Raw genomic sequence first — 23,623 nt, 5'->3', positions numbered from 1 at the left:
AACAAATAGAATGAGAAATAAGAAGGCAGACAGTCGATGGCTTTGTGAGTGCTTCTGAAAGCTGCCTTCAGGAAATGTTACAGAGTTGAATACTATTACTCAGTAAAGAAACAGCTGTTATTTGGAATCAAACATGTAACGACTGTTTGTTCTTCTCTTTTAAGACTCCCACTGGATGACGCCACCACCCACGTCTCCATTTCACTGTCCTCACTTTACCCTGCTGAATCTCAGCTTGACAATGCTGTCCTCCCCTTCACTTTATCCTCTTTCATCCATCCACAGTGAGTCTGACGTTCCATTCATTCAGCAATACAGTCACACTGTTTCACTACAGCCTCCGTTTTACCTTCTTAGAAGGCTCGAAAACTTGTCCTGCACCACTGTTGAGTTCACTCTATTTCATTCTGCTTGGTTCTAAACGAATAGTAGCCAAGCTTCTCCTTCATTTATTCACCTCTTATTTTTATAAACTATTTTTCTTCACATCATCGTCTTTTTCTTTGTCCTTGTTGTATCTGGGATTTTAGTTGGGTCTTTGTGGGTGTTACCTGGGACCAGGCGCTGTACTGCCAGCTCTTGAGCAGACAGTCTCCGTGGCAGGGTTCTCGTGTCTGAGGCTTGGGCAGCTCTGCACAGACCCTGCTCTCCACTCTGTCACTCTGCCTTTTGGACTGGCTGTAACGCATACACACCACGTCTAAGGAGCGGTAGCCTGGCCCGCATTTAGTGGAGCATTCACTCTTCCCAGCCACGTGCCACCTGAGAGGAGAGATGTTTCAACAAGAACATATACAAAGTCGGGGTACTGGAACAGACTCTTTTTAATGATATGAACTTGGCACTGGCACAAGGCCTTTCGTGAGTAAGATGCATAAAAAATGATTGGCAATGTTCTCTCCATTAAACATACATGAAGAATATGGCATGAAAAGAGTGGTTCAAACGTGTATTCATATGTGTGTACAAACAGACTTCTATGACAGTTTGTTAATAACAGAAAAAATGTTTCAAACATTTTAAACAGACATTTGTCTATGAACATTGACTAATGGGGTGTTAAGCATACATATGGCAAATTAATAAATGGAGTGCATGTATTTGTATATAAATTCCAGCGTGTGTGTGTGTGCGTGTGTGTGTGTGTGCGTGTGTGTGTGTGTGTGTGTGTGTATCTACCTCAGTTCACATTCTGTGTTACAGGGTTCTGTAGATCCTCTGGGACGAGGTAGATGCTCACATCTCTGGTCTGACACCACCAGATGGTCGCTTTTCCTCACACACACTGCCTTACGTCGCCTTTCACCTGCACACACACACACACACACACACACACACACACACACACACACACACATATATAGTCCAGTCAGGCCTGAATTGGACTGACTGGAATTGGTTGCAATGGATTTTATTATTCCTTTGATTGTTTAAGCAACATATTGCCTTGTCATGGCCCATAAGGCTCCAGCATCCTCATCGATGTGGATTAAAGCATTGGAAACAGATACTAGTGATGAAATACCACACTGATGGCCACTGAATGATGCGGGCTAGAGGCCAGGGGGGAGATTCACTAAGCCACAGGGGGACACAAGGTAGAAAGTCCTGCTTGTGGCCCCACAGACTCCATGCAAAAGAATGATATACTGCCATCCCAAAAGCCAGCTGTCCTGCATGTAGGTGTGTGTGTGTGCGTGTGTGTGTGTGTGAGTGTGTGTGTGAATGAGATGAGTGGCGAAAGACTCAGAGGTGCACAGTAATTTTGCTTTAGCTGGATTGAATCTGGCATTAATTTCCCGTTGGGTTTCCACAACAACAAAGCAGCTGCCCAAGGAAACCACTTTAAATACATCATGTTAGCGCCACACTCGCTGTCAAATGTTAAACATTAAAGAGAGGATATATTACAAGCATATATTACAAGCATGATCATAATAACATAGGGAAAATACAGCTTAAGGCGTGTTTTTTTGTGCCACAAAAGCAGAGGAAACGTTACCCTTTGACACTGCTGATGAAACACAGGACTCAAGGTTCAGCTCTGGCGCAAAATGCTTAACAATATGTGCAGGGAAAGGGGCGAAAACAAACCTAGACACATGCGGCTGCACTCTTGCCAAGGGCCTGAAGGATCCCACACAAACTGCTCCCTGTTCTCCTCAATCGGGATGTTGAAGGAGTAACGAACATCGGGGTTGTACAGGTTCCCCACACATAGGACCTAAAGAGCATGAAGCAAAAAAAAAAAAACCAAACCCTTATTTGTTGAAGTCTGATGCAGACAAAGAAACAACTTATTTTCATTTCTTATTCATTAGTACATGTGAAAGAATCAACTTCTAAAGTGTCTTAAATGTCTTGCAATACGCTGGTGAATGAAGAGATCTGTATTTACTGAGAGCAGAGATGGATGCGTTGCGATAATACTCGATGCATCATCATGTACCTTAATAAAAAAAAATGACTTGCCTGGAGTATTAGCTCATCTTCGATGCGTTCAGTGCAGTTGATGCGCTCCTCTGTGGTATTGGAGCCACTGTATTCAATCTCTGTTCCCTTGTAGGTGATTTCCCTTTTAAACATGGATACCACAAAGTTCCCATTCAGCAGAAAGTTGGACTGACTGTCAGATAAAGCTGGAGAGAAAAACAGAGGCATTGCTGTATTGAAAGCATTGCTGGGGAAAAAAAAAAAAAAACATTTCTTGTGGTTTGGTTTAAAACATATCTGTTGAGTGAGTTAGCGTTGATTTCAGATTGATTTTTCAAATTGTAAACAAAGTCATCATGAATGGGGGATAAACATTTTCCAACCTGAAATGAATCACTGTACAATGTAACTGAAGTTTGTGGTGTGTTGGAATGTTTGTGACAGGAAACATTATTTGAAGATGGAACCGCAATGTACTTTGATTTCTACACTAACACACACACCAAGAGTTACAGACTGGCTGTGGAGCAACCAAGAAAATTGAACGCTCAAAAAAACATAACCACGCCGGCAAACAAATGAAGTGACAAACAAAATGTATATAACAAAACTTGCCGTCTTTAGAAAGCCCTGTTACATACAATAATTACAAAGAGCCCATGTTGAAACAATGTTTACGATTACGTTTCCAGGCTCTTGGCTGTCTACTTTCAAGTCTGCACACGACCAGCACGGGACACAAGTAACCCCTTCATAACCCCTGAGTATGTATGTGAGTGCGCATGTGTGTGTTTCAGTCTGAATTTTAGTGTGTACGTGGCTCTGTGAATGTGTGTTGAGATGTTTGTGTGTCTGTGCACGGAGGTATACTGCGTGAGAGCGTGTAAACATACGAGTGTGTTCTATTTGTTTGCCTGTTTGCCCTCTTGATTGTCATCTCCATGCCTTTGCAGCCGTGCAAAGAGGCTGAGCAAACGCAGTGTTGTCGTTAACATGTAGGTGCACACACATGGGTTTAGCCAGCGTGGCTAGCAAGAGTATCACCTTTCATCTGCCCTCTTTTCCATATGTGTCTAATTAGCACCTCTTTCCCTATCATTCATCTTTCTACCTCTGTGACACTCCGTTTGCTTTCCCAAGACCCTCCTCTCCACTCTCCTGCCTCCCTCCTTCTCTTTTGCCCTCCCTTGTTTCTTCTATTTGCTCTAAGAATATATGTTGGCACCAGTCTGGAACACCTGCATGCCTTCTTTTTCATTTTTTCATCTATACAGTATTTAACTACACTGAGGGCAAACGACAGCTGACAATGCTATTTGCTACAAAATGTATCAGAGGTACTTCTACGGTATTATATAAATGTCAATGGCAGCGTATATGTCTGTGCCAATAGCTCAGGCAGCATTGTCAAAGGTAACAGGGCAGTTAGATCTTCTAGGTTTCTAGGTTTCTAGTCTTTCTGTCAAGTTTGGAAAGTTAGTGAAGGACCCCATGACTTACTGAAACAAAGTTCTGTGGTTGTAGATTGTGGCGATACTTAATGACAATTAAGTCACAATCTACACAAATAAAGCATTATTAAAATATCATAAGTAACCAAAAAAGGTCTTATCAGCACCCGTACATCCTTATAATACCTTAATTTAAGCTTATAATGAATCTTGTGCCATTATTAAATCTGAGTTGACAGAAAAACAGACTTACTGTGGAATACAGCACATTATCAGATATGCTTATAAAGAATCAGAGAGCATTCTAGCTGTGCACTTCAAAGAGGGCAGATAACTGCTTTGTAAATTGCTACATGTGTTGCATAGCATACTGTGTGGATATATTTTAGGATTGGCTACTTTTTGAGAGATTGTTTTGGTATTTTGTTCCAAATGGTTCATATTACAAAAGGGACAAGAGGCCAAAACGTAAATGGAGACGGAAGGAAAGAAGAAAACAAAATGGCCACTATCACCAAGCCAAACCTACCGAGGTAGTTGTCATCTTCGGGTGACCCTGAGTAGCTGACCTGTTTAATGTCGATATTGGTCGCTCCAGCAGGGATTCGTACCACCACATTATAACCTGCAAGTGAGGAAAAAAAAGACAAAATTGAACAATATGTTGTTGTTGTCGTCACATTTTGACTTAATTGCTTCACCATGCTGCAGAGATTTGGAAGAGGAAATGGAGGATAACCTTTAGGCTACACATGTCACACATTGAGAAAAAAAAAACAGGAAAAGGAACCTTGCTCTCATATAACCTCAGTTTAGTCTCAAAGGCCCACCCATGCAAGAGAGAGAGAGAGAGAGAGAGAGAGAGAGAGAAAAGGAGCAATTACTCTCTAGCACTCATGACTAGCCCTGTAATTTCCCACAGGTCTTTCACATACAAGTTCAAACTAAGGGAGACAGAAAAAAAGAGAAAAAGAATAAAATATGTAAATAACTAAATGGTAGTTAAAAAAAAAGCCTGCGAAATCACTTATAGTCAAACCAAAATAAAAATGCAAGTGTGTCAAGTGAGCCTTGATCATGATAATCCAGTTTATTGTGATCTTAAGTTTAAAAATGCAAAGCTGTTTTTAAATTCAGCGCTGAATCAGTCAATCCCTGTCATACAACCTCTGTGAGAGAGAAAGGGAAGGGAGGAGAGTGAAGATAAGCAGAGTACCATGTGAAGCTGAAAGGGCCACTCGGGGGCAGCACTGGTAAAGGTTATGGTTTCATTACTGGGTCAGCAAGTCCACCAGTCTGGCATGCACTTATATCTTCTCTACTGCTCATATTTTGTGGGAATGGAATTTTCTAGTGACTTTCTGTCATAATGTAGAATGGTTCCATCTTCGGGACCCTTAAGGTTCTCTTTTACTGCATCACACTGACATTGCTACCCAGAACTGATCCAAATACTGCTATTAACATTCATTACCACCTCCTTTCTTATTCTGCTCAAATTAACATAAGATCATAAACAAAATCATCAAGCTTTCATTCACTTGAGTTCAGAACCCATGTCTTAATAGTCTTACACCATGAAACAGCAGCTGAAGCCTTCTATGTGGCGGTTTGGGAATGCTACAACGTTAAATTTACTTTCTAACTTATAAGGACAGTGGAAGCCCATAATACATGAAGGGTTTGGTTTTGGTAAACCGCTGCGGAAGCCCCTCCACCCCCTCAGAGGGACTTGAGTTCAATCAAAATGAAATCTAAGACTGAAATTTCAGCCTGGGACCCATACACACAATAGATGGTGACCACAGGGCGACCACAGAATGCAAACACTGTGCTCTAGATGGAAACGTGCCTCTAATAAAGGCTTCCAATTGGGTTTGGCTCTAGAGGATTCTTGTGGCTTAGCTCATGTGAGAACCAAAAGGATCTGTTTTTTAGGGACAAGCCAAGACAGACAGCTCTGAGATAATTGAAAATGTCTGAGGTGAGTGGTGAGTGTGTCCCACTAGTGAAACAGTAATCACAGAGAACATATTGTTGTTACCAAATTAACTCTGAGGGTGTTTATATTACAGTCTGGACCAGTGTGACACAATATAAACACCCAGAGTTAATTTAACACTTGTGTATGTGCTATGTATTAAACACTACTCACTACAGAAATACGAAAGAAATGGAAACAAAAGAGTACGTGTGAGTTTGCGTGTGTGAGTGTGTGTGTGAGAGAGAGAGAGAAAGAGAGAGAGAGAGAGAGAGAGAGAGAGAGAGAGAGAGAAAAGCTCCATTAACACTCTTTAAACACTCATTAGTGTTCAAGTATCATTCTGAGCACAGGATTCAGCCTCTACAGTATAAATTCTTACTTCTATTTACAGACATTGCTGCTATCCAGTTTGGTGGAATTTTCATAGAAATTTTTCAGAACATATAAACATCCAGAGGTAGTGCAAGTATTTTTAGCATGGAGGGCAGGAGGGACTAGCATTTGCCAAGAAATGATAGGATTGTTTGCACGAGAGAGAATAACAGAATCTCTCGAATGCTTGGCATGGACTACTGAGCCTGCAGAACAGGGATATCCTGACCTCTTCTGTTTATGCCAGTCACTGGAGGCTCCATGTGGTATTTCAGGGCTAGGCCAGCATGAATGATGGCATAATCTGGCACAATCTACTCATCCAGACAAAGAGAACGACCAACAGGTTGAGACTTCAAAAAAGAAAAAAAAAACAAATGTGGAAGAAACAGAGCCAGGCTCTGCTTACAATAATTTATGCTAATGTCATTTAAAAGCCGCAACTTGACAGACTTCAAATGCAATCAGGACTTGGCGGCTGTGGATGAGTGTTCCGTACAGATTACGTTGGCTTTTGGAGGGATGACTGTAAAATGAGCTTCACACAGACCAGGTGGGATTGGGTAAAGCAGAACCGAATGTTACTGAGGTCATCCTTTAATCGTATCTTTTCAAACTTTCTGTCTCAATGACAGTTTCGTGGAAAACATTGCATCGGCCAAAAAATACCTCACATTTGATTTTTAGACAAATAGAAGGTTAAATGTGTGTAGAGAAATGTCGTACTGTAAAAAAAAAAATTATCTCTTTATCTCAATCCTTGCTTTACATTATATGACACTGAATACTGTGCATCTTGTTTACTGCTAATGATACCACTAAAAGTTTCAATTTTTCTTGCCTTATCCAACTTTTTTATAGACCTTATCATAATTCTATACAATAAAATGCTTTTCAGGCCATTTATATGCCGAAAGTGTCTCACTGGCTTACCATACTGTGCATTGTTGAATGTCCCGGCTAACGTCTTACACGAGGAGTTGTCTCCTCCACACACTCCACACTTGTCATTCCTTGCCTTGGAATTCAACACATGGTCACATCCTGCTTGCTAGAGGACAAAAAAACAACACAAACACAGTAATAAAACAAATGAGGCCATGTTCAGAAACGGAACAACAGCAAATAATCTTCAAGTATGTGTAAGGACCTCAGATAATTGGCCTCTCTGTCTTCTGTTCCAAGCCATAATCATCAGACCAAACAGCCTGACAGAGATAATTTGCCACTTCACTTTGATGACAGAGAAAATGTCTTACAAGAGCTATGGAGAACATCGCTATGGATGAGACCATTAGAATATCGCCTATTTCAAAACACCATGCATACAGTGAGTCAGAGACACACTAAGTAACAAGGACTGATAGTAGCTCTGAGCGATACTGGAGAAGAGTTTTTGGCTTTACCCTGCACAGGCCTTGAACACAGATGTCGTAAGTGTCTGGTCCACATGGCGTCCCATCGATGACCCTGTCTCTTAGCTGATAGTACGCCATCGTCCCAGCGACCCGACAGAACAGCTTACAACGGTCCTTCATTAGAACTGCACGAAAAAAAACAAAACAAAACAAAAAAAAAAAACACCATGATTGAGGTTTGTTAGAATTGATACGCTGTAACAAATTTAGTTTTGATATTTTCAACAGTTCAATAATGAACAACAAATTTGGATGAGACAACAGCCGGACTGGTCGGGCTAGAGGAGACAAAAACAATAGGACTGCAACGCCAACACAGAAACTACTTTTCTGTCCATAACATGGCATAAGCTAAACTTTTGACAAGGTCAGCATTCTTCTGTAAGCAAAACACCCAAATTAACTAATTTTTAGACAATTTAAAGCAATTTGACAACTTTCTGGCTGCCTTGCATTGTGAGCGTGCTTGTACAATGTGTTTATTGTGATAGCTGGAATTTAGTTGTTCTAGTGTTGAGTCGTGCCAATGAGCCTTGCAAACACGTTGCCAAACAGCAATCTCCACCAGCTGTGTGGAGCTGTTGCAATTACAAACGTGCCCATCTCCAGAGGGTGAGAGTGAGGTCTAGGGTGCTCTGGCCACCGAGGCATGTGCTGAGGAATGCCACATGTGTGCTTGTGTGTGTGTGTGTGTGTGTGTGTGTGTGTGTGTGTATGTGTGTGTGAGAGAGTGCGCGTGTGTGTCTTCTGGTTGAACTCTGCTGTTGGTTTACCCTATGTCTGGCCCTATCAAGGGTGTGCAGAGCTTAAGCAAAAGCCACCTGACAGATTAGGCCCACAGCAGGCCAAGTGCAAACAGTAGAGCTGAGGTCATGGAGGCACAGTCGTGTGTGTGTGTGTGTGCGTGTGTGTGTGTGTGTGTGTGTGTGTAGCAGGGTTGAACTGGAGTTGGAGTGTGGGCCTCTTAAATAAACCTTCATTACAGTGCTTTACAATAACACTGTCAGGAGTGAGTGCAAAGGAGAGCGATGCTTTTCCAAGATGTATTTTTTCTTTGTTTTGGATAGATAAACAGACCCTGGTAGGATTTCACTGACATTATTCCACCTACTTAAACTGTTGATGTAGATGCAGGGTATATCACCTCACCTATCCAGATTCAGACTTAAGGTAATAAGCATGTCAGACTGAATTATCAAAATATACTTTCAAAGAATGGCTTCATAGCTCTTTCACTCATTACACATTGCATACTATGACCAAATTCACTTAAATTACTGCCGCATATGAAAACAATGACCACATCATTCCAATGTACGGCACAAAAAAACAACAAAACCTATATTAAATCCACCCCAGATATGAAAATTGAGGCAAACTATTCATTGACCTTAAATAACCTCAGAATCGGAGAATGATGTATGAGTCATACAGGGCATATAAAAAGCTCATAAGAACCACAAATAAGACCCACTGGTTTCATAAGAGGTTCATGAGCTAGTCGAACCATTAGCATGGTTTGGGATTGGGCTGCTGGAACACTTACTGCCGCTGTACTTGGGGACCCAGCGAACGGTGGGAGGTAGGCCGTTGATGTTAAAGTGTTTGCCGTCGAAATGGGCGCACTGCTCCTCACGGAAGTCTCGCCGCCCTCGAGGGCAGGGTTCTGTGTTGCACGAGCGGAACTTCATCCTGCGACCAACGCAAAACCTCCCTCCGTTTCTGGGCCTGAGGAACAAATGAGAAACGATTGTTTAACCAGATTTTTACCGCTGTCACGAGACAGAAAACACCCCAGCGTGGCCTCAAAACAGAACGCCGATTCTCTTTCATGTTCCTCTATAGAACAGGAAGTCCTGGTTTTCTTTTTATGTTTGTGTTTTTCTTAAATGTCTTCTCGTGAGCCTTTCATTTACACTCTTATTTGAAGGATCTCAACCAGTATTTCCTACTATAAAGTAAATCAACTCTGTTACACAGTCCCTTTGCAGGATAAAACAAGCCTTGAAACAATGCCATGGAGACATTTCAGTATATTTGAATACTTTAGCAAAACGCTGTCTTCCACAGAGAGTAAATAGAGTCCATGAGTAAAAAATATTTTTAAAAAGAGCATAAACATAAAGGTTTTTACTACATGCAACAGACAAGATGAGCCTGGTACACAGAGGTGTAAAAGAAGGTCTATCTCTGTTAGAGAATGTTTGACATAAATATGGTATTTGAGCAGTTTGTGAAGTCATTATCAGCTAACAGTGGAACTTAATTGTCCATTACAATTGCCTCTCACTATGCACATGCATGTATCCCCATACCATTGTGCGCTTGTTTTTTTTTTTTTTTTTCCTTTTCCCATGGATGCTAATGTCAGCTTAGCGTCATCCCCAAAGCCCTTGGGCTATTGTGGGTTAAGGGTGTTATTTAAGGAGCATTAAAGCAATAAGCTTGGATTCTTGACACGTATTGTCTTTTGTATGTGAAATGTACAAAGGTCTTACTTAGAGTCAGTGTCATGACACTTTTGTTTTGTGGGCTGTGTTGTTGGTTTCTGTAGTATGTGTATGTGTGGAGCACGTGCTCTGTCTTACTCGGGTTTGTTGCAGTCTCTGGATGTGCTCCTGGTTCCTCCACCACAGGTCCGTGAGCACACGCTGTATGGTCCCCAGGGCCCCCATTCCCCATGAACAGGCTGCATGTCTATCTCCTTATTCACACACATGCCATGTCTGCAGTGCTGTGTATGGGAGCACGCGCACACACACACACACACACACACATACACATACACACACACACACATCAGGTTAACAGGGACGACATTCAACAGGATTTTATTACCACTCATATGTCACATGTCATATGTGTCACAATGTAAACATCAGCAACCCTCAGCAGATTTACAGTAACTATAACTGTGTTGAGTTTCCCTTAATTAATTTACAATTTCAAAGATAGGACTGTATCCATGAAGAAAAATTCAGTAGCACTTTTAGATAGGCTCCTGATCGTTTCCAGGAATATCATGCCAGCTTTGGGAATATCTTCAGCTGACAGAGGGCTGAGTGAATCAAGTCAGGAGCCTGAATTCTATGTGCCTAGATGCTTCCCTGTGACTACATCACATCACAGATTAACCCTGAAGACAGCCAATAAAATCCTCAAAAACCATTAGCATTTTATGCATAGAGCTTAATCATGTCCTGAGTGAAGTTCCTTTTCTGATGGAGTTATGTGAAGCAGAGACTCTCTTTAACACACCTGTCACATCCTACTGTGAGTGAAAGCACATGCAGTGAAAGACTGAAAGACCAATGACCAATGAGTTTAAAAAAGGACTGATGTTTGCATCATATTTAATTTTAGGCTAATGCTACAAAAATTTCTCTCAGAAGGATCTGGTGCTACATGAGTAACACATGGTGGCTTTCATCCGATACTTTCTCATTTTGGTTTCTGCCCCTGTGGCACAGGCCAGTAACTAAAAGCCTGTGCACTGAGACGGCTAAGCTACGCCAGTGGAAGCTAGAATGTGCCGTAACCAAATCCAGCTGAACAAGGCGACGATAGCAGAGGGCTCCATTCAGAGAGAGAAGGCTGGACAACCCGGCGTCTGCCTTGTTGTGTGCCCTGGCACGCTGGCACACATGGGGGGAAAATGGAGGAAAGAAGAAGAGGTGGAGCGGCGATAAGGAAACCCAAGAATCCAGATAACACAGTGACAGAGCTTATTACAGACTCTCTGACATCCAGTTCGCCTTTTTCTCCTCTCTTTCTCGCTCTCTCTCTTTCTCTGTCTGTCTTTCTTTCTTTGTCTGTCTCTCTCTCTCTCTCTCTGTTTTTCTCTCTCTCTCATCACCTCCTTCTCTGGCCTTTCCTGTCTCACTCTGTTCCCCTATTTTTCAACCAAATCAGGTAATTACAACAGTCTGCAATATAACATATTGCATCTATCTCTCCAAAGATCAAAAAGGTAGTTTTTCTTGGATAATATATCACAAATGTATCTTGATTACCCCATTCACTATAGAATCACCCCCTTCACAATAGAAAAGACCAGAGAAAAATGAATCAAGGAAAAAAGTCAGAAGCAAGGTAGTGTGCTGTTATCGAGAGGACAAGTGCACAAAGTTTGGCTTTTTGCTGAGACTTTTTAAGGGGGATTAACCTAAAACAGGAGATATCTGTGCAGAAATCTGATATACCTTCCAATCGACAGATCTCCTTTCAGGCTTCAAGCTTTTCATTATCATTTAAACCGACACACAAATCAAGAGTTCAAACGCCACTTATTCTCTCCCTCTATTTTTAAGTCCAGAATTGTTCCTCAGCTTGTGAAGAATTGAAAAGATGTGCTTTAAAAGAGGGCAGATTTGGAGCTCAGAGATGTCTATCAAAGTTTTGTTTTTTGGGTTTTTTTTGACCAGAAGTAGCTTGGAGGTGTGCTGGTATATGCTGATACAAAAATACTCAATACTCTCCAGGACTGAGACCAGGGGTGAAGATCTGCCAGAACCACTCCTCTCTGGATGATAAAACCCAATCCACAGTTCGTACATTTAATAATTGTGAGTTTGTGAGCGATGACTGACAGATGCTAATCGTTCCAGGCTTTGGGGATTAAACAAACACAAATGTGTCTGTGCTTCAGACTCAAGCAGTACTCATACTGTCTTTTCTGCAGCCCACCACAGCTGCACAGTCCTCTGCTGTCTGTGCACACAATTATTCTTCCACACTCTCAAAGCTATTAAGAATATAAGCAATGTCAAAGAGTGAGTGTGTAAGCTGTTATCTTAAGCATGAAAATGCACGGTTTCTGGTTTCATGCTTCGGGGCGACAAACTTATTCTCCATGGATGTGCTGTTGAGAACTGTCTTTTCTCAGACAGCTGGTCAGTGATATGTATACGCATGTACGTACGTGCAGAGCGTGTACATAGACGGACAGAGCTAATGCCTTACCATTTGGTATTTCCTGTATCTCAACTAGTCCCTTCACTCTTTCCTTTCATGTTTTTTTTCCACTAACTCCTTCATTCAGCTCATTCTTTTACACTCTAACAAACTCATTCCCTAGCTCTCTCAGTCTCTCAGTGTCCTCTATGTGTGTGTGTGTGTGTGTGCGTGCGTGTGTGCGCGCACTTGCGCACGCTAGCTACCCAGAGACCACCAGGGTGCAGCTCCTGAAGACCCAAGGAGCTGTCAAACACAAGGGAGTGCCTGTCAAATGGGGACCAAAGGCCTGGCGTAAGGCTTTAAGGCATTCCACTCCCCGCTGGCATTTCATGTTTACAACGCTTTTGTTCCGTTTGAAAAGGTGATATAGACAGAGGGAGAGAGGGAGAAAAAATTCTGAAGGCTTAAAGCTCAAAGAGAGTGAGAGGGAGACAGAGGAAAAGAGGAGAAGTAAGACAGATGAAGAGAAAAAACATCTGCCATCTCTAAAGGGTATTTGTTCTGACCGTTGAAGTATCTGGGTTTTGCTTCATTCCTAATTAGCCTTCTCCATGGTCTGTAAATTTAAGCTTGGAAACCAGAGAGCTGAAAGCACCCAGGCATGGCAACGCCACAGTTGAAAACATTGAAGGAGTACCACCACAGTTTTCTGGAAAAATTGTCAAAATTTGCCAATAATTGAGAACACTATGAGACATTTGAAGGCCTTATGAGACAAACCTGCCCAGCTGGTGCAAGCACCTGTTTCAAATTAGGGATTTCACACATATACACAGACACAGGCACAGGCACACACACACACACAAAAGTGCATACCACACACACCACTCACAAACAGACCATCATCACCAAAAACGAACACAATGTTTAGAATGGACAAACTAATCCCAGTTCTCAACTATATGGTGAATGGCTTTAAGTTTGCTGCAAGCCATTCAAGAAGAACACAAAAAAAAACACTTAGCATCTGCTTTGGTGAGCTGCTCTCTATGGTTAAGGCCGCCCTGTAATTGCAAGGAAGCTTCTTTAGAGCCTACAGCCGCCTGCCCCCCAAACCCCTTACCCCCACCCCACAAAAAAAAGCCATACATCAACAAAAGGAATGAGAGGGTGGAGAGAGAGGGGGATTGACTTAAAAAACCTCTCGGTCTTTCATTTTAACACGGCCATTTCCAAAAGGCGTCACCTTTCAAGTCAGCGTTTCTCACAGCTATGTGGTGAAGTTCAGCTGATCAGACAGCAAGGTTCAATCTGGACCTGGTCCCGAAAGACCAAACACTACATAAATTTCCAAGTCAGCTCACGAGACTAACTTCCAAACTTCCCTTTCCATTCAAAAAATCACATCCCAAACATCATCGTACATCACACCTCATTCTACACACTGACATCAGATCTCTCCAGAATGAAACCCCATGTGTGGTGGTCTAGCAAAATCTGAATGGATCATATAATGTATCTTTAAGCAACAGTCCTGGCATTTGTTCCTACCCTGTTTGATTTTGATTCAGAGTTCACAATCTAAGCAATGCTGCCAAGAGAGTGGGCCACAGTTTGAAATTGGTTCTCAACTGTCTAGAAAATTAAGAAGATCTTTGTATTGCCAAATAGAAAAAATGAAGGTAACAAAAAATTTAGCAACAAAATTCGAAATTGCCAAGTGAGAAACCTTTAAAAATGAACTGATAATTGACATTCAAGAGATACAGAAGTACATCATGCCAGCACACATAAAGTGGATGCATAACCAAAAATTAGATAACAATACCAAACACAAAGTTAATTTACAAGACTTGCTTTAAATGTAAGTGCTTTGGATTTGTTTCTGTACCTTCACAAGGCAAGTCACCCAGCACCCTAAGCCTGGTCCAAATGTGCAAGAACAGCCATATCTCAATGGCTCTTCTCCAAACAAATTAGAACAAAAATTTCTAATGTTATTACCCACCTCTACATTACATTAGTAATCTCTCTACTCATTTTACATCATGTTGATGAATGAGAGATATGTAGCATGAGTAGAGGATTTGGTGATGTGATGGTGAATGTAACAGCTGATCTGTACAAAGCTGTCATTTTAGACTTCAATGATAACTTTCAGCTCAAACATGCAGAGGTACAGCAGTTGTCAGAGGGCCACTGGCTTGTTTGAACAATGAAAAAAGAACAGATCTGAAATAAGACAAATATGAACCATGCTTTTATATGCCTCCATATGCAGACACATCTTTTCAAAGCCAGTTCCACACGGACCAAAAGACAGTATTCTAACACATAACTGTCAGTCTGTTTTATATATGTATAAATATAAATTGTCAGTCACTTACAAGGTGATTATTTATCAGCCGGTTAATCATTCAAAGATTAATTTATTTTGAAATTACTAAAAGGCAAAAACAAGTTTTTCAAAATGTTACTCGAGCATGTAACTACATGATACGTGCTAACCATCAGCCCAACAAACATACTCTGAAAACCTGAATGAAAACATAATCTACTCTTGGACCTCAAAGCCAGCTCTAGTCATAGATTGCTTGGCAGGCAAACAACCATAGCAACGAAAACAATTCATTTGTTAAATCAAATCCAAAAGGCCTGTTATTGGGCAGCTCAGTGGAAACATTGGGAGATTAATGGTCAAACGACATCGATATGCGAGGATGGAGCGCTAACGCTGCAGCACAGGGAGCTAAGCAGCCAATGAGCATGAGCTGCCAGAAACGCAGGCCAAGACAGAAAGCAGCAGCCAGCAAATTCTATTCCGCCAGACTTTGCAAGAGCTCACTATCTCTCTCTAATTGTCTGAGACGAGGCCAGGTTGAAGGGATTCAGAGAGTTCCACCATGTTAAGTACAATGCCCTTCTTGTGGCACATTGTCCTCAAAACAAAATGTCTCTTGAGGTTTAGGGGAGGAAGATAACTGTAGGACAAGAAGAGCCCTTTATCTTTATTAGAGAGTTTTCAAACATATTGACAGAAACTCAATTCAATGCAATTGTTGTCATGCCTAAAACGGTGTATTTCTACATCACTCTGCGATTGAATACAATTAACATTACAACTGTCCATGACCACATGGAGATCGTAGTTCAAGGTCTACATTTCAGACAAGAGAAAGGGTAAAGGTTATGCACTTGTAACAACAACAGACAATTTCAACAATTATTCTATAGCAATATAGATTATTATGCAGGAATGAGGAACTCCACAATACAGTCTTGCTGTGGCTGCCTTTCCACATATTAACAACAACATATACCGCCAAAAAGCAATACGATTGTGACAGCAGCACTTCCACATTAAACAGCAACCTATGAGGGGTCTGCAAAAAAAATTGCTTTGAAAATGACTGTGGGTACACCCTTTCATTTGTCCCCTGTGAAGACACATTCAGGTTGGCCAAATGCCAAGACAACTCTTCAAAGGAACTCGGGGGGTGGGGGGGGTGGACGCTGGGATGGCCGGTTGGCTTTGTGGGCAGTTGCAGTCACACTAGGCATGGACGGTGCCTCCAGAACCCATTCTGAAGAGCCTTTGCATGGAGGAGAGGGTGGTGGCGGTATTTATAGACAACAAGTGATAGGATGCCCTCGTTACTGCACAGCTCACTGAACCAGATGACAAACGGACCGCCAGGGGTCATGTGACCACATTACTCACTTCAGCGCCCCATAAGAGAAGGGGGGGGGGGGGGGGTTTAAAGGGAGAGTGAGCAAAGGAGAGAAGAAAGCAGTGAAAAAGAAAAAGAGAGGGAAGTGGTGAAAGAAAATACAAACAATTATCAAAGACGCTTAATCCTTTATGATTTATTCCATTCACTTAAATAGGATTTTTTTCATAGGTAAAACCAAGATTAACTTTTGGAGGTATATTTAATGACTTTCACCGACTCAATGCTATTTCATTTAATGATGTCCAATACAACTCTAAGAAGATCAAACACACAGAAAAAAGTTTGACAGCCATTCAGAAACTCTTAAGGGCTTTTTTTTGGACCACATGGAGGCAAATATTTACAAGAGATGATGTTTCCTTTTAATAGCTTAAAATTACACAGCAGGTCCGACCTAATGATAGGTTCAGAGCCAGAGCTTATGCAAACAGCCACAATTACCACAGGTAATGCATGAAGCATTCGGCCAACAACGTCAAGAGAATGTTATAAGATTAAAATATGGCCACAGCTGACCAACTCATTCTCTCACACGCACAGAATGAAAGTGTGCAAGACATGATATTACTTGGAGAGACACATTCAGTGAGAGAGATATGGTGAGAGAGAGGGGCAGTGAGCAAAAAGAAAGAAATAACATGTAAAAGAAAGAAAAAAGAAGTTGAATTTTCCCCGACAAATGGTGTCAATAAAGGTGAGGTGAACTAGGGATAAAGAGAATGAATAAACAGTGAGAGATGAACGGAAACAAAAGGGGAGAGCAGGAAAAAAATATAGTGTTAAAGACAGAGGGGGGATCTGGTGGGACAGAAAGAAAGAAAGAAAGAAAGAAAGAAAGAAAGAAAGAAAGAAAGAGTGGGTGAAAAGAGGCAGCAAGAGATAGCGTGGAAATCTTCTGACAACCCCGGGCATGCTGAGTGAACACAAACAGGGCTCTTTTTGGATGGCTTGTGAAGGAGCTGACTACTCAGAACAAGTTTGTGAGAGTCCTTCTCCCCACATTAAAGTGCCTTAGACAGACAGGTGAGCCAAGACCGAGAGCCCCTTCTCTTTCAACTCCTTCCACTTCAAAGGGGCCCAAAAAAAGGAGATGACACCAAGCCCAGAACACCACAAACAAAGGTGCAAGGGCAAGCTAAGGAATATGGAGAACAACAAGAGTCTTTGTGTCTATATATTATCTTTTAGCACTCCAGAACATTAAAAAAAAATTTCTTTCAGTTCTTGAAGGTGAACATGTTTTAAGCAACGTATTCCCTGTAGAGAATTTGCATATTTTCTAACGCTGTGTGATTGCATCAAAAGGATGGCGGAATTGATAAGTCATGCATGAGAAACTGCACAACACAGACCTTAAGGATTAAAGGTCTGTTTTGTTCAGAGGCCTGATGCTGTGACATGTCAACCTCTCGCAATGTTTAGGATTAGATGGATGTGATAAAAACAGAATGTGCTGCTTGGAGGCCAATTTTGCTAATGAGTAATGATTACAAGATTAAAACTAAATTGAATTCCTTCATGGACCTTTGGTTTTTATCACTCAGTGGTGGGTCCTCATAGCAACAAACCAGACGAAAACAACCAAATGATTGCCCTGTTCCCCTTTCAGTTAACCCTCCTACACTGTAATGTTGTGCCCCAGTTAATGAGAGAGAGAAAAAGGTTGAAAAGGACACCAGTACCCACGGCATTGGGATATAGCAGTCGTTTTGGTTGGATTAAGATGCTGACCATCCCTGTTAACATTTCTTCAAACAAGTGAAGACATTCAAGGCTAGGCTATTTAAGCTACGGTGTGTGATATAGGGATGGGATGAACACACAACACACACCTAATTAACATTAGTCCTGTGTGTGAGTGTTCACACACACACACACACACACACACACACACACACAGAGTGTTTTTGAAGTTTTCCTGTGTGCTTCCTGTGGGGAAAGACTTGAGCAGAAAGTGAAGGGTATAACCATCCCCATCCTCCCTTCTTTCGTTTCCTCAGTCCTCTCTCTTGTCACTGAATCAGTGATGTGGGGTCTTTTGTGTGAGCACTAGTCTCAGACTGGGCTCCATTACTTCTTGACCAGTGACCCACTCACCCGCATTTTAACAGGGTTTGGGGGTCACGGGTTCAAAACAAGGTGACTCGGCTGAGAGCGGCAGGCGGCATCCACTTTCAAAGGACCTATCCTTCACCTAGCGCACACACACACACACACACACACACACACACACACACACACAACCTTCCCCCACTGCTTCCTCAGTGCCAGTTGTAATACACCAAACGGTGCTAATTAGCATAGCATCTAAAAGGTGAAGCAAAGCAAAAGAGGAGGCCTTAGCTCTGGAGCCACATTGTTAGCACACAGTGCTAATGTTACAAGGCTAAAATAAACAACCTGATTTAGCTACATGGGGTTTTGGTTTTTATGGTCAGTTACCAAACGGATAGGGAACAGATCTGATGTTTTTCAGTCCTTCTCTGAGCTGAATAAAACCAAATAACACATTCAAAAACAAAAAAAAATCCTAAAGATACACGTTATTACTTAGCCAAGACTAGGCAAGTTGTGCAAGTAGCATATATATGAGTGAACAATACAGTCCCATTTGCAAGGAAAGAATCAATAAGAATAAAATTTATTTTCTTTGGTGATTTTTTTCTCCCTGTTGTTTAATAATATATGATTAACATCCATCACCTGTTCTTTGAGGATATGGTATTTTGTAAGATCTCTTACCATTCCATTTCCACACTCAGTGCCATCGGCCAGTGGCATGTGTTGGGTACGACAACCTTTATGGTCACCCTCAGCACTTGTGCACCAAAGCCGTTTGCACTGTTTCTGCAAAGAACATGAAAAAAAAGAGAGGACTAAGGTAATGTCACATGCCTACAGATGCTTGATTTTATGTAACATAACATTCTAATTTGTGCTGTCAGAATACAAATACATGCAGTCACTGAAGGCTTGACTAAATGTTCTAATGACACACACAGCTCTTACGCAGCTCTTAAGATCACTTACATTTGCTTTGATTGGACTTCAGAAAGCCTATGACCTCATCAAATGCTAAACAAAAGAGGGACTCAACAGTTCTCAAAGAGGTTAAAGGTATAAATTAGTTCCTTGAAGATGCTAATAGTTAACAAGCCAAACAGTTTCACTTGGTTGCTCACATAAACGCAAAACAAAGTCTTGTAACAATATCTGTCAATCACAGGGAATGAAAATCAACATAGTCCCAGTATTATTAATGACATCATTGGGTAAAATATACACTAAAGTCCGGGTTCCTGGATGTTATTAACCAGACCATAGTTTACAATGACTAAATTCTGATGCCGAAGATGTCACATGAGAACACAGCAACAGCAGTCTCCTTTGGCCTGAACTTCATATGATATGACAAATTTGGACATGACCAGTACTTGAAAAAGGTTAGTTATAACAATCTGTATATTTTACATGGTGATGGACCAGGTAAACTTTTGATTTTACAAGATTTGTCAAATCATGTTTATCTTATCTTTATCAATAATTGAACACTTAAAAGGGTCATTGCACAAGTGTATTAGCTTTAAATAGAGTTGGCATATGCCTTACCATATAGGGGCACACTTGTGAGCCAGGTCCAAACATGAGTTCACACTGTCGATTAGCATTGTAAAGTTGACCTGGGAGCTGCACGGGAAGGTTGTAGATTCTGCTAACCGGCTCATCAAGTAAACACTCTCCATAACCCGTACTGGAATCAATGACACACAATAAAGAAATGTAAGCTGTGCCAATAATGTTATAATAAAAAAATGTTAAAATATATGAAGTTTTTTTTTATGATTGCTTTGTGTGGTATATATACTTTGGTTTGAAGTCCCTTTTCAAAAAACCTATACTTAGTGTCTTCAAACACCACTATTATTGTACTTTCGATATTCCATTAAATTCTCCCCCTCAAAATAAAGATGTTCAGCAGTTTTTACAGGATAGAAAGGGAAAAAAATGGATTCTGTTGGACTGAACAATACAATTTAGCTTCATCAAACCTGCCTGCTAACATCTCCGTGAAGAACCTCAGTGTGCATGTACATTAAAGAAAACCTTACATCTAAGAGGTTGTGACTCTGTATTGTGCAACATGTACTACTCTTTCCTTCCAATATTAAATCCAAACGCAAACCTCCTTTGTGTCAAATCCAGTCTCCGGTTCAGAATACGATAATATTCAGGTGTGTGCAGATAGCTGGCTAGTCTGCATTATTTCCTGATGGAAACTGAGTGGCTTGGCCTATTGAGAGCACCTTTGACAGCAAACAGTAACAAGCAGCACCCTAACGTGGGGGGAGAGGGAACTGTTTCACAGAATGACAGATCACTTCATAATGAACAAATTAAGGTTTTTGTCTAAAACACTGACGTTTTACAACATCGACCAGGCAACATGAGTTCTATGACTGAAGAGATGGATGGCTTGTCTACCACACCCTTCTCTTCAATGCGAGCATGCACGCACACACACACACACACACACACACACGCACGCACAGGCTGCAGGGGAACAGCTGTTTGAAACGTGTTTATCAATACAGTATATGCAGTCACGGACTTAAGACGCCCTGAAAAGGCCTTTCAAATGCATTAAGGCACCGCAGAAGAAAATAACCCACTCCAGAAGAGGTTTCTCTCCTTTCTTCTCTATTTACCTAGAAGAATGAAAGAGGCAGGGCAGTGAAGGAGGAGTAAAAGACACAATAGCTGCGTCATGTGCAATTACATTACATGTTGACATTGCTTTTTTGCAATTTGTAGGTACACTGAGGTTAAACACCTGTTTCATACAGATTCTGGCTATTACTGGAGGCCAGTAATTACTCTGGCTTAACTTCAGTGTAGTGATTCTCTTTCAGTCCAAAAGACACTGTAAGAAACCTTTGTTTTGAATGCAGATAGAAGGAGGTAATATGAAAAAAGAAGGGAGAGTGCAAAAAAATGTTCTGCTGCTTGTAGAATTACTCTATCTAACAATGAAAGACATGCAAAATGATGAAAGCTATGACAGCAACGTTCCAGCCATATGGAATCACAGAAATGTCTTCTTTTGAAATGTCTTTCATCAGTTTGTCATCAACACATCAAGACCACAAAACCCTTATGGGTCCGATATTAAAAACAGGAAAGCTATGATGAATGCACTTTTTTCTCCACTTTATTTCTCTTGAGCAAAGCGACGTTAACCGAGACAGGCTGCAGTAGATCTCTTTGGCACACAGGCAATCTCTGCACCTGGCAATCATTGGGTATGGCTAAGTTTATTTAGGAAAATTACTTTCAGTTATCATTTGTTTATCATTTACAGTTAGCGGTGTTCTCATAAGGAACAACGCTGTTGTGTTTTCCGTGACGGATTGGGGAACCTCGTGAGCACAAGATGTGAAGCGGCAAGTCATATAGCAGATGTGTGAGTGCTGAGGTGTTGTGGCACGGCTCACTTTTATTATAAAACTGAACCGTGTATTTCTTTCACTATCGATATTCAGTACAGACCTCCAACTGCTGGATCTACGAAATTCCGCCACATAAAGCCTGCATTTACTTATGGCAATCGTTACAATAGCACTTACTAAACCGGGACAAGCTATGCACCATACCAAAATCATTCCTGCACAGGTAATATGCAATGAGTGAAAAAGGTTCTGAAGGCTGACGTTGGCTTTGACTTTGACCATTTTGACCATTTTCAACAAAACCTGCGACCACTTTGGAAGAAAATGAATGTTTGAGCTATATACTGACACCATTATATCTTCAGCAATGTGCTAATTTGGTTAAAATTGCTCTGTCGTAAGATTTAGACTGTAAGTGTGCATGTAGAATGGGTTTAGAGTAGCCAGTACTAATTACTTCAGCTGTTTGTGTGGTTTGCTTAATTCTTGAAGTATGCTCCCAGCTGCAGAAAAGGCACTACAGTGGAAAATTACAGGCTCTGCCAGAAATGATTATGTGGTTTCAATACCAGTGTACACATCAATTAGTGGGTGGCACCACTAAAGGATTGGTATTTTATCTTTGAATAGGTCTCGGGCTTAGAATTACAGGCATGGAGCCCAGAACACAATGTGTGTTGCTTTTATTTCCCTGCAGACTAATTGCATAACAATACCAATGAAAAGTGCAGCTTTTCTTGGATTTAGGTTGAGTTGCCATGATTAATCCCACACAAAAACTTTGGGTAAGAAGGGGCTCTTTTCCTGTGAGAGTGTGTGTGTGTGTGTGTGTGTGTATGTGTGTGTGTGTGTGTGTGTGTATGCAGTGTTAAGGATTCAAAAGCTCTTGAGGGGGAATGGGCAGTCAAAACACTGATGTACTTGACCAAGTCACCTCTAGGGAAGTGCTGGTTGTGATCAATGCACAGCATTGTTGCCCCGACAGACTTCAAAAGCAGTGGGCTACACTTTCGCGGCCAGTTCCCACCAGTGGAAAAGCACGCTGACACTGAACTGAATGCTCTTCTGCATTAATGGTTTATAAATATTGTCATTGTTGACGCCTCTCTTTAGCACAGAATAGTTTCCACAACTGACATGTTAGTATTTTCAGAAGTGTTAATTTCAAACTGAGAGCCCAACAAGCACTCTTATACCTTGTGTGAAAATGTCTAACAACTTTGATGGGAAGTTAAATTTCTCCTTTTTTTTCCCTCTCGCTCTGTTTTTCTCCATTTTTCCCTTAAGCTGCTTTACTGGTGGAAAACACGGATATAGTCGCACAGCCCTCAAGCTTGTCCAAGGCGTTTCACTGAGCAAATGTTCCCAAGATGCAACCTTGTCAACAAGGCGGCCTTTTGTAAAGGTTCTACAATCAACAAAGCCGGGCAGAGAGATCAAAGGGTCACGTCCAGGGAAAATCTAATTATAACTGACATTTCCCATCTTAAAGGGAAGCCCTTCAGCAAGGGCTGGTGGTCGCCGCTCCGCTTTGGGAGCCCTGAATGAGCCGTCACCCCGGGTTACCGTTGCCGTGGGGCCAAGCACGCGAGCGACTAAATGACTGTTTGTCCAGCATCTTGAGAGTCATTCCACCCGAGTGCGGAGACAGGCCAGGAACGGAGGGAGATCAATCGCAGAGGTCATGAGAGTAAGACCCCCCCTCCTTTTTCATACAGGAAATACTGTTTCAAGGCTGGCAATAACAAGTGTTACGGTGTATGTCGACTGATCTAAGCTTGGTCAGTTCTTTCAGTCAATCAGGGTGGAGATACTTCAGTATGGCCACAGATGGGCTGTTCACTCACTTGAAGACTTTAAACACGTTGAGTTACAAAACTTCTAATAA

General features: G+C 41.5%; 1 protein-coding gene across 1 annotated transcript in view; it reads right to left on the bottom strand.

Annotated features, from left to right (window-relative positions):
* The window catches only part of LOC115811530 (A disintegrin and metalloproteinase with thrombospondin motifs 20), an 81,157-nt gene that overhangs the window by 31,533 nt on the left and 26,001 nt on the right, over positions 1 to 23,623 (bottom strand). The window contains exons 10-20 of the mRNA XM_030773772.1: positions 19,898 to 20,039; positions 19,031 to 19,135; positions 10,247 to 10,392; positions 9,205 to 9,386; positions 7,647 to 7,783; positions 7,174 to 7,291; positions 4,414 to 4,509; positions 2,473 to 2,639; positions 2,095 to 2,224; positions 1,180 to 1,306; positions 552 to 762 (exon numbers count right to left, since the gene is read on the bottom strand). Of these exons, the coding sequence (XP_030629632.1) occupies positions 552 to 762; positions 1,180 to 1,306; positions 2,095 to 2,224; positions 2,473 to 2,639; positions 4,414 to 4,509; positions 7,174 to 7,291; positions 7,647 to 7,783; positions 9,205 to 9,386; positions 10,247 to 10,392; positions 19,031 to 19,135; positions 19,898 to 20,039 (1,561 nt within the window). The remainder of the gene's footprint in view (positions 1 to 551; positions 763 to 1,179; positions 1,307 to 2,094; positions 2,225 to 2,472; positions 2,640 to 4,413; positions 4,510 to 7,173; positions 7,292 to 7,646; positions 7,784 to 9,204; positions 9,387 to 10,246; positions 10,393 to 19,030; positions 19,136 to 19,897; positions 20,040 to 23,623) is intronic.

The sequence above is a fragment of the Chanos chanos genome, chromosome 5 (assembly GCF_902362185.1).
Source record: "Chanos chanos chromosome 5, fChaCha1.1, whole genome shotgun sequence".
Classification (NCBI taxonomy): Eukaryota; Metazoa; Chordata; class Actinopteri; order Gonorynchiformes; family Chanidae; genus Chanos; species Chanos chanos.
This window is presented reverse-complemented; position numbering and strand designations above follow the sequence as displayed.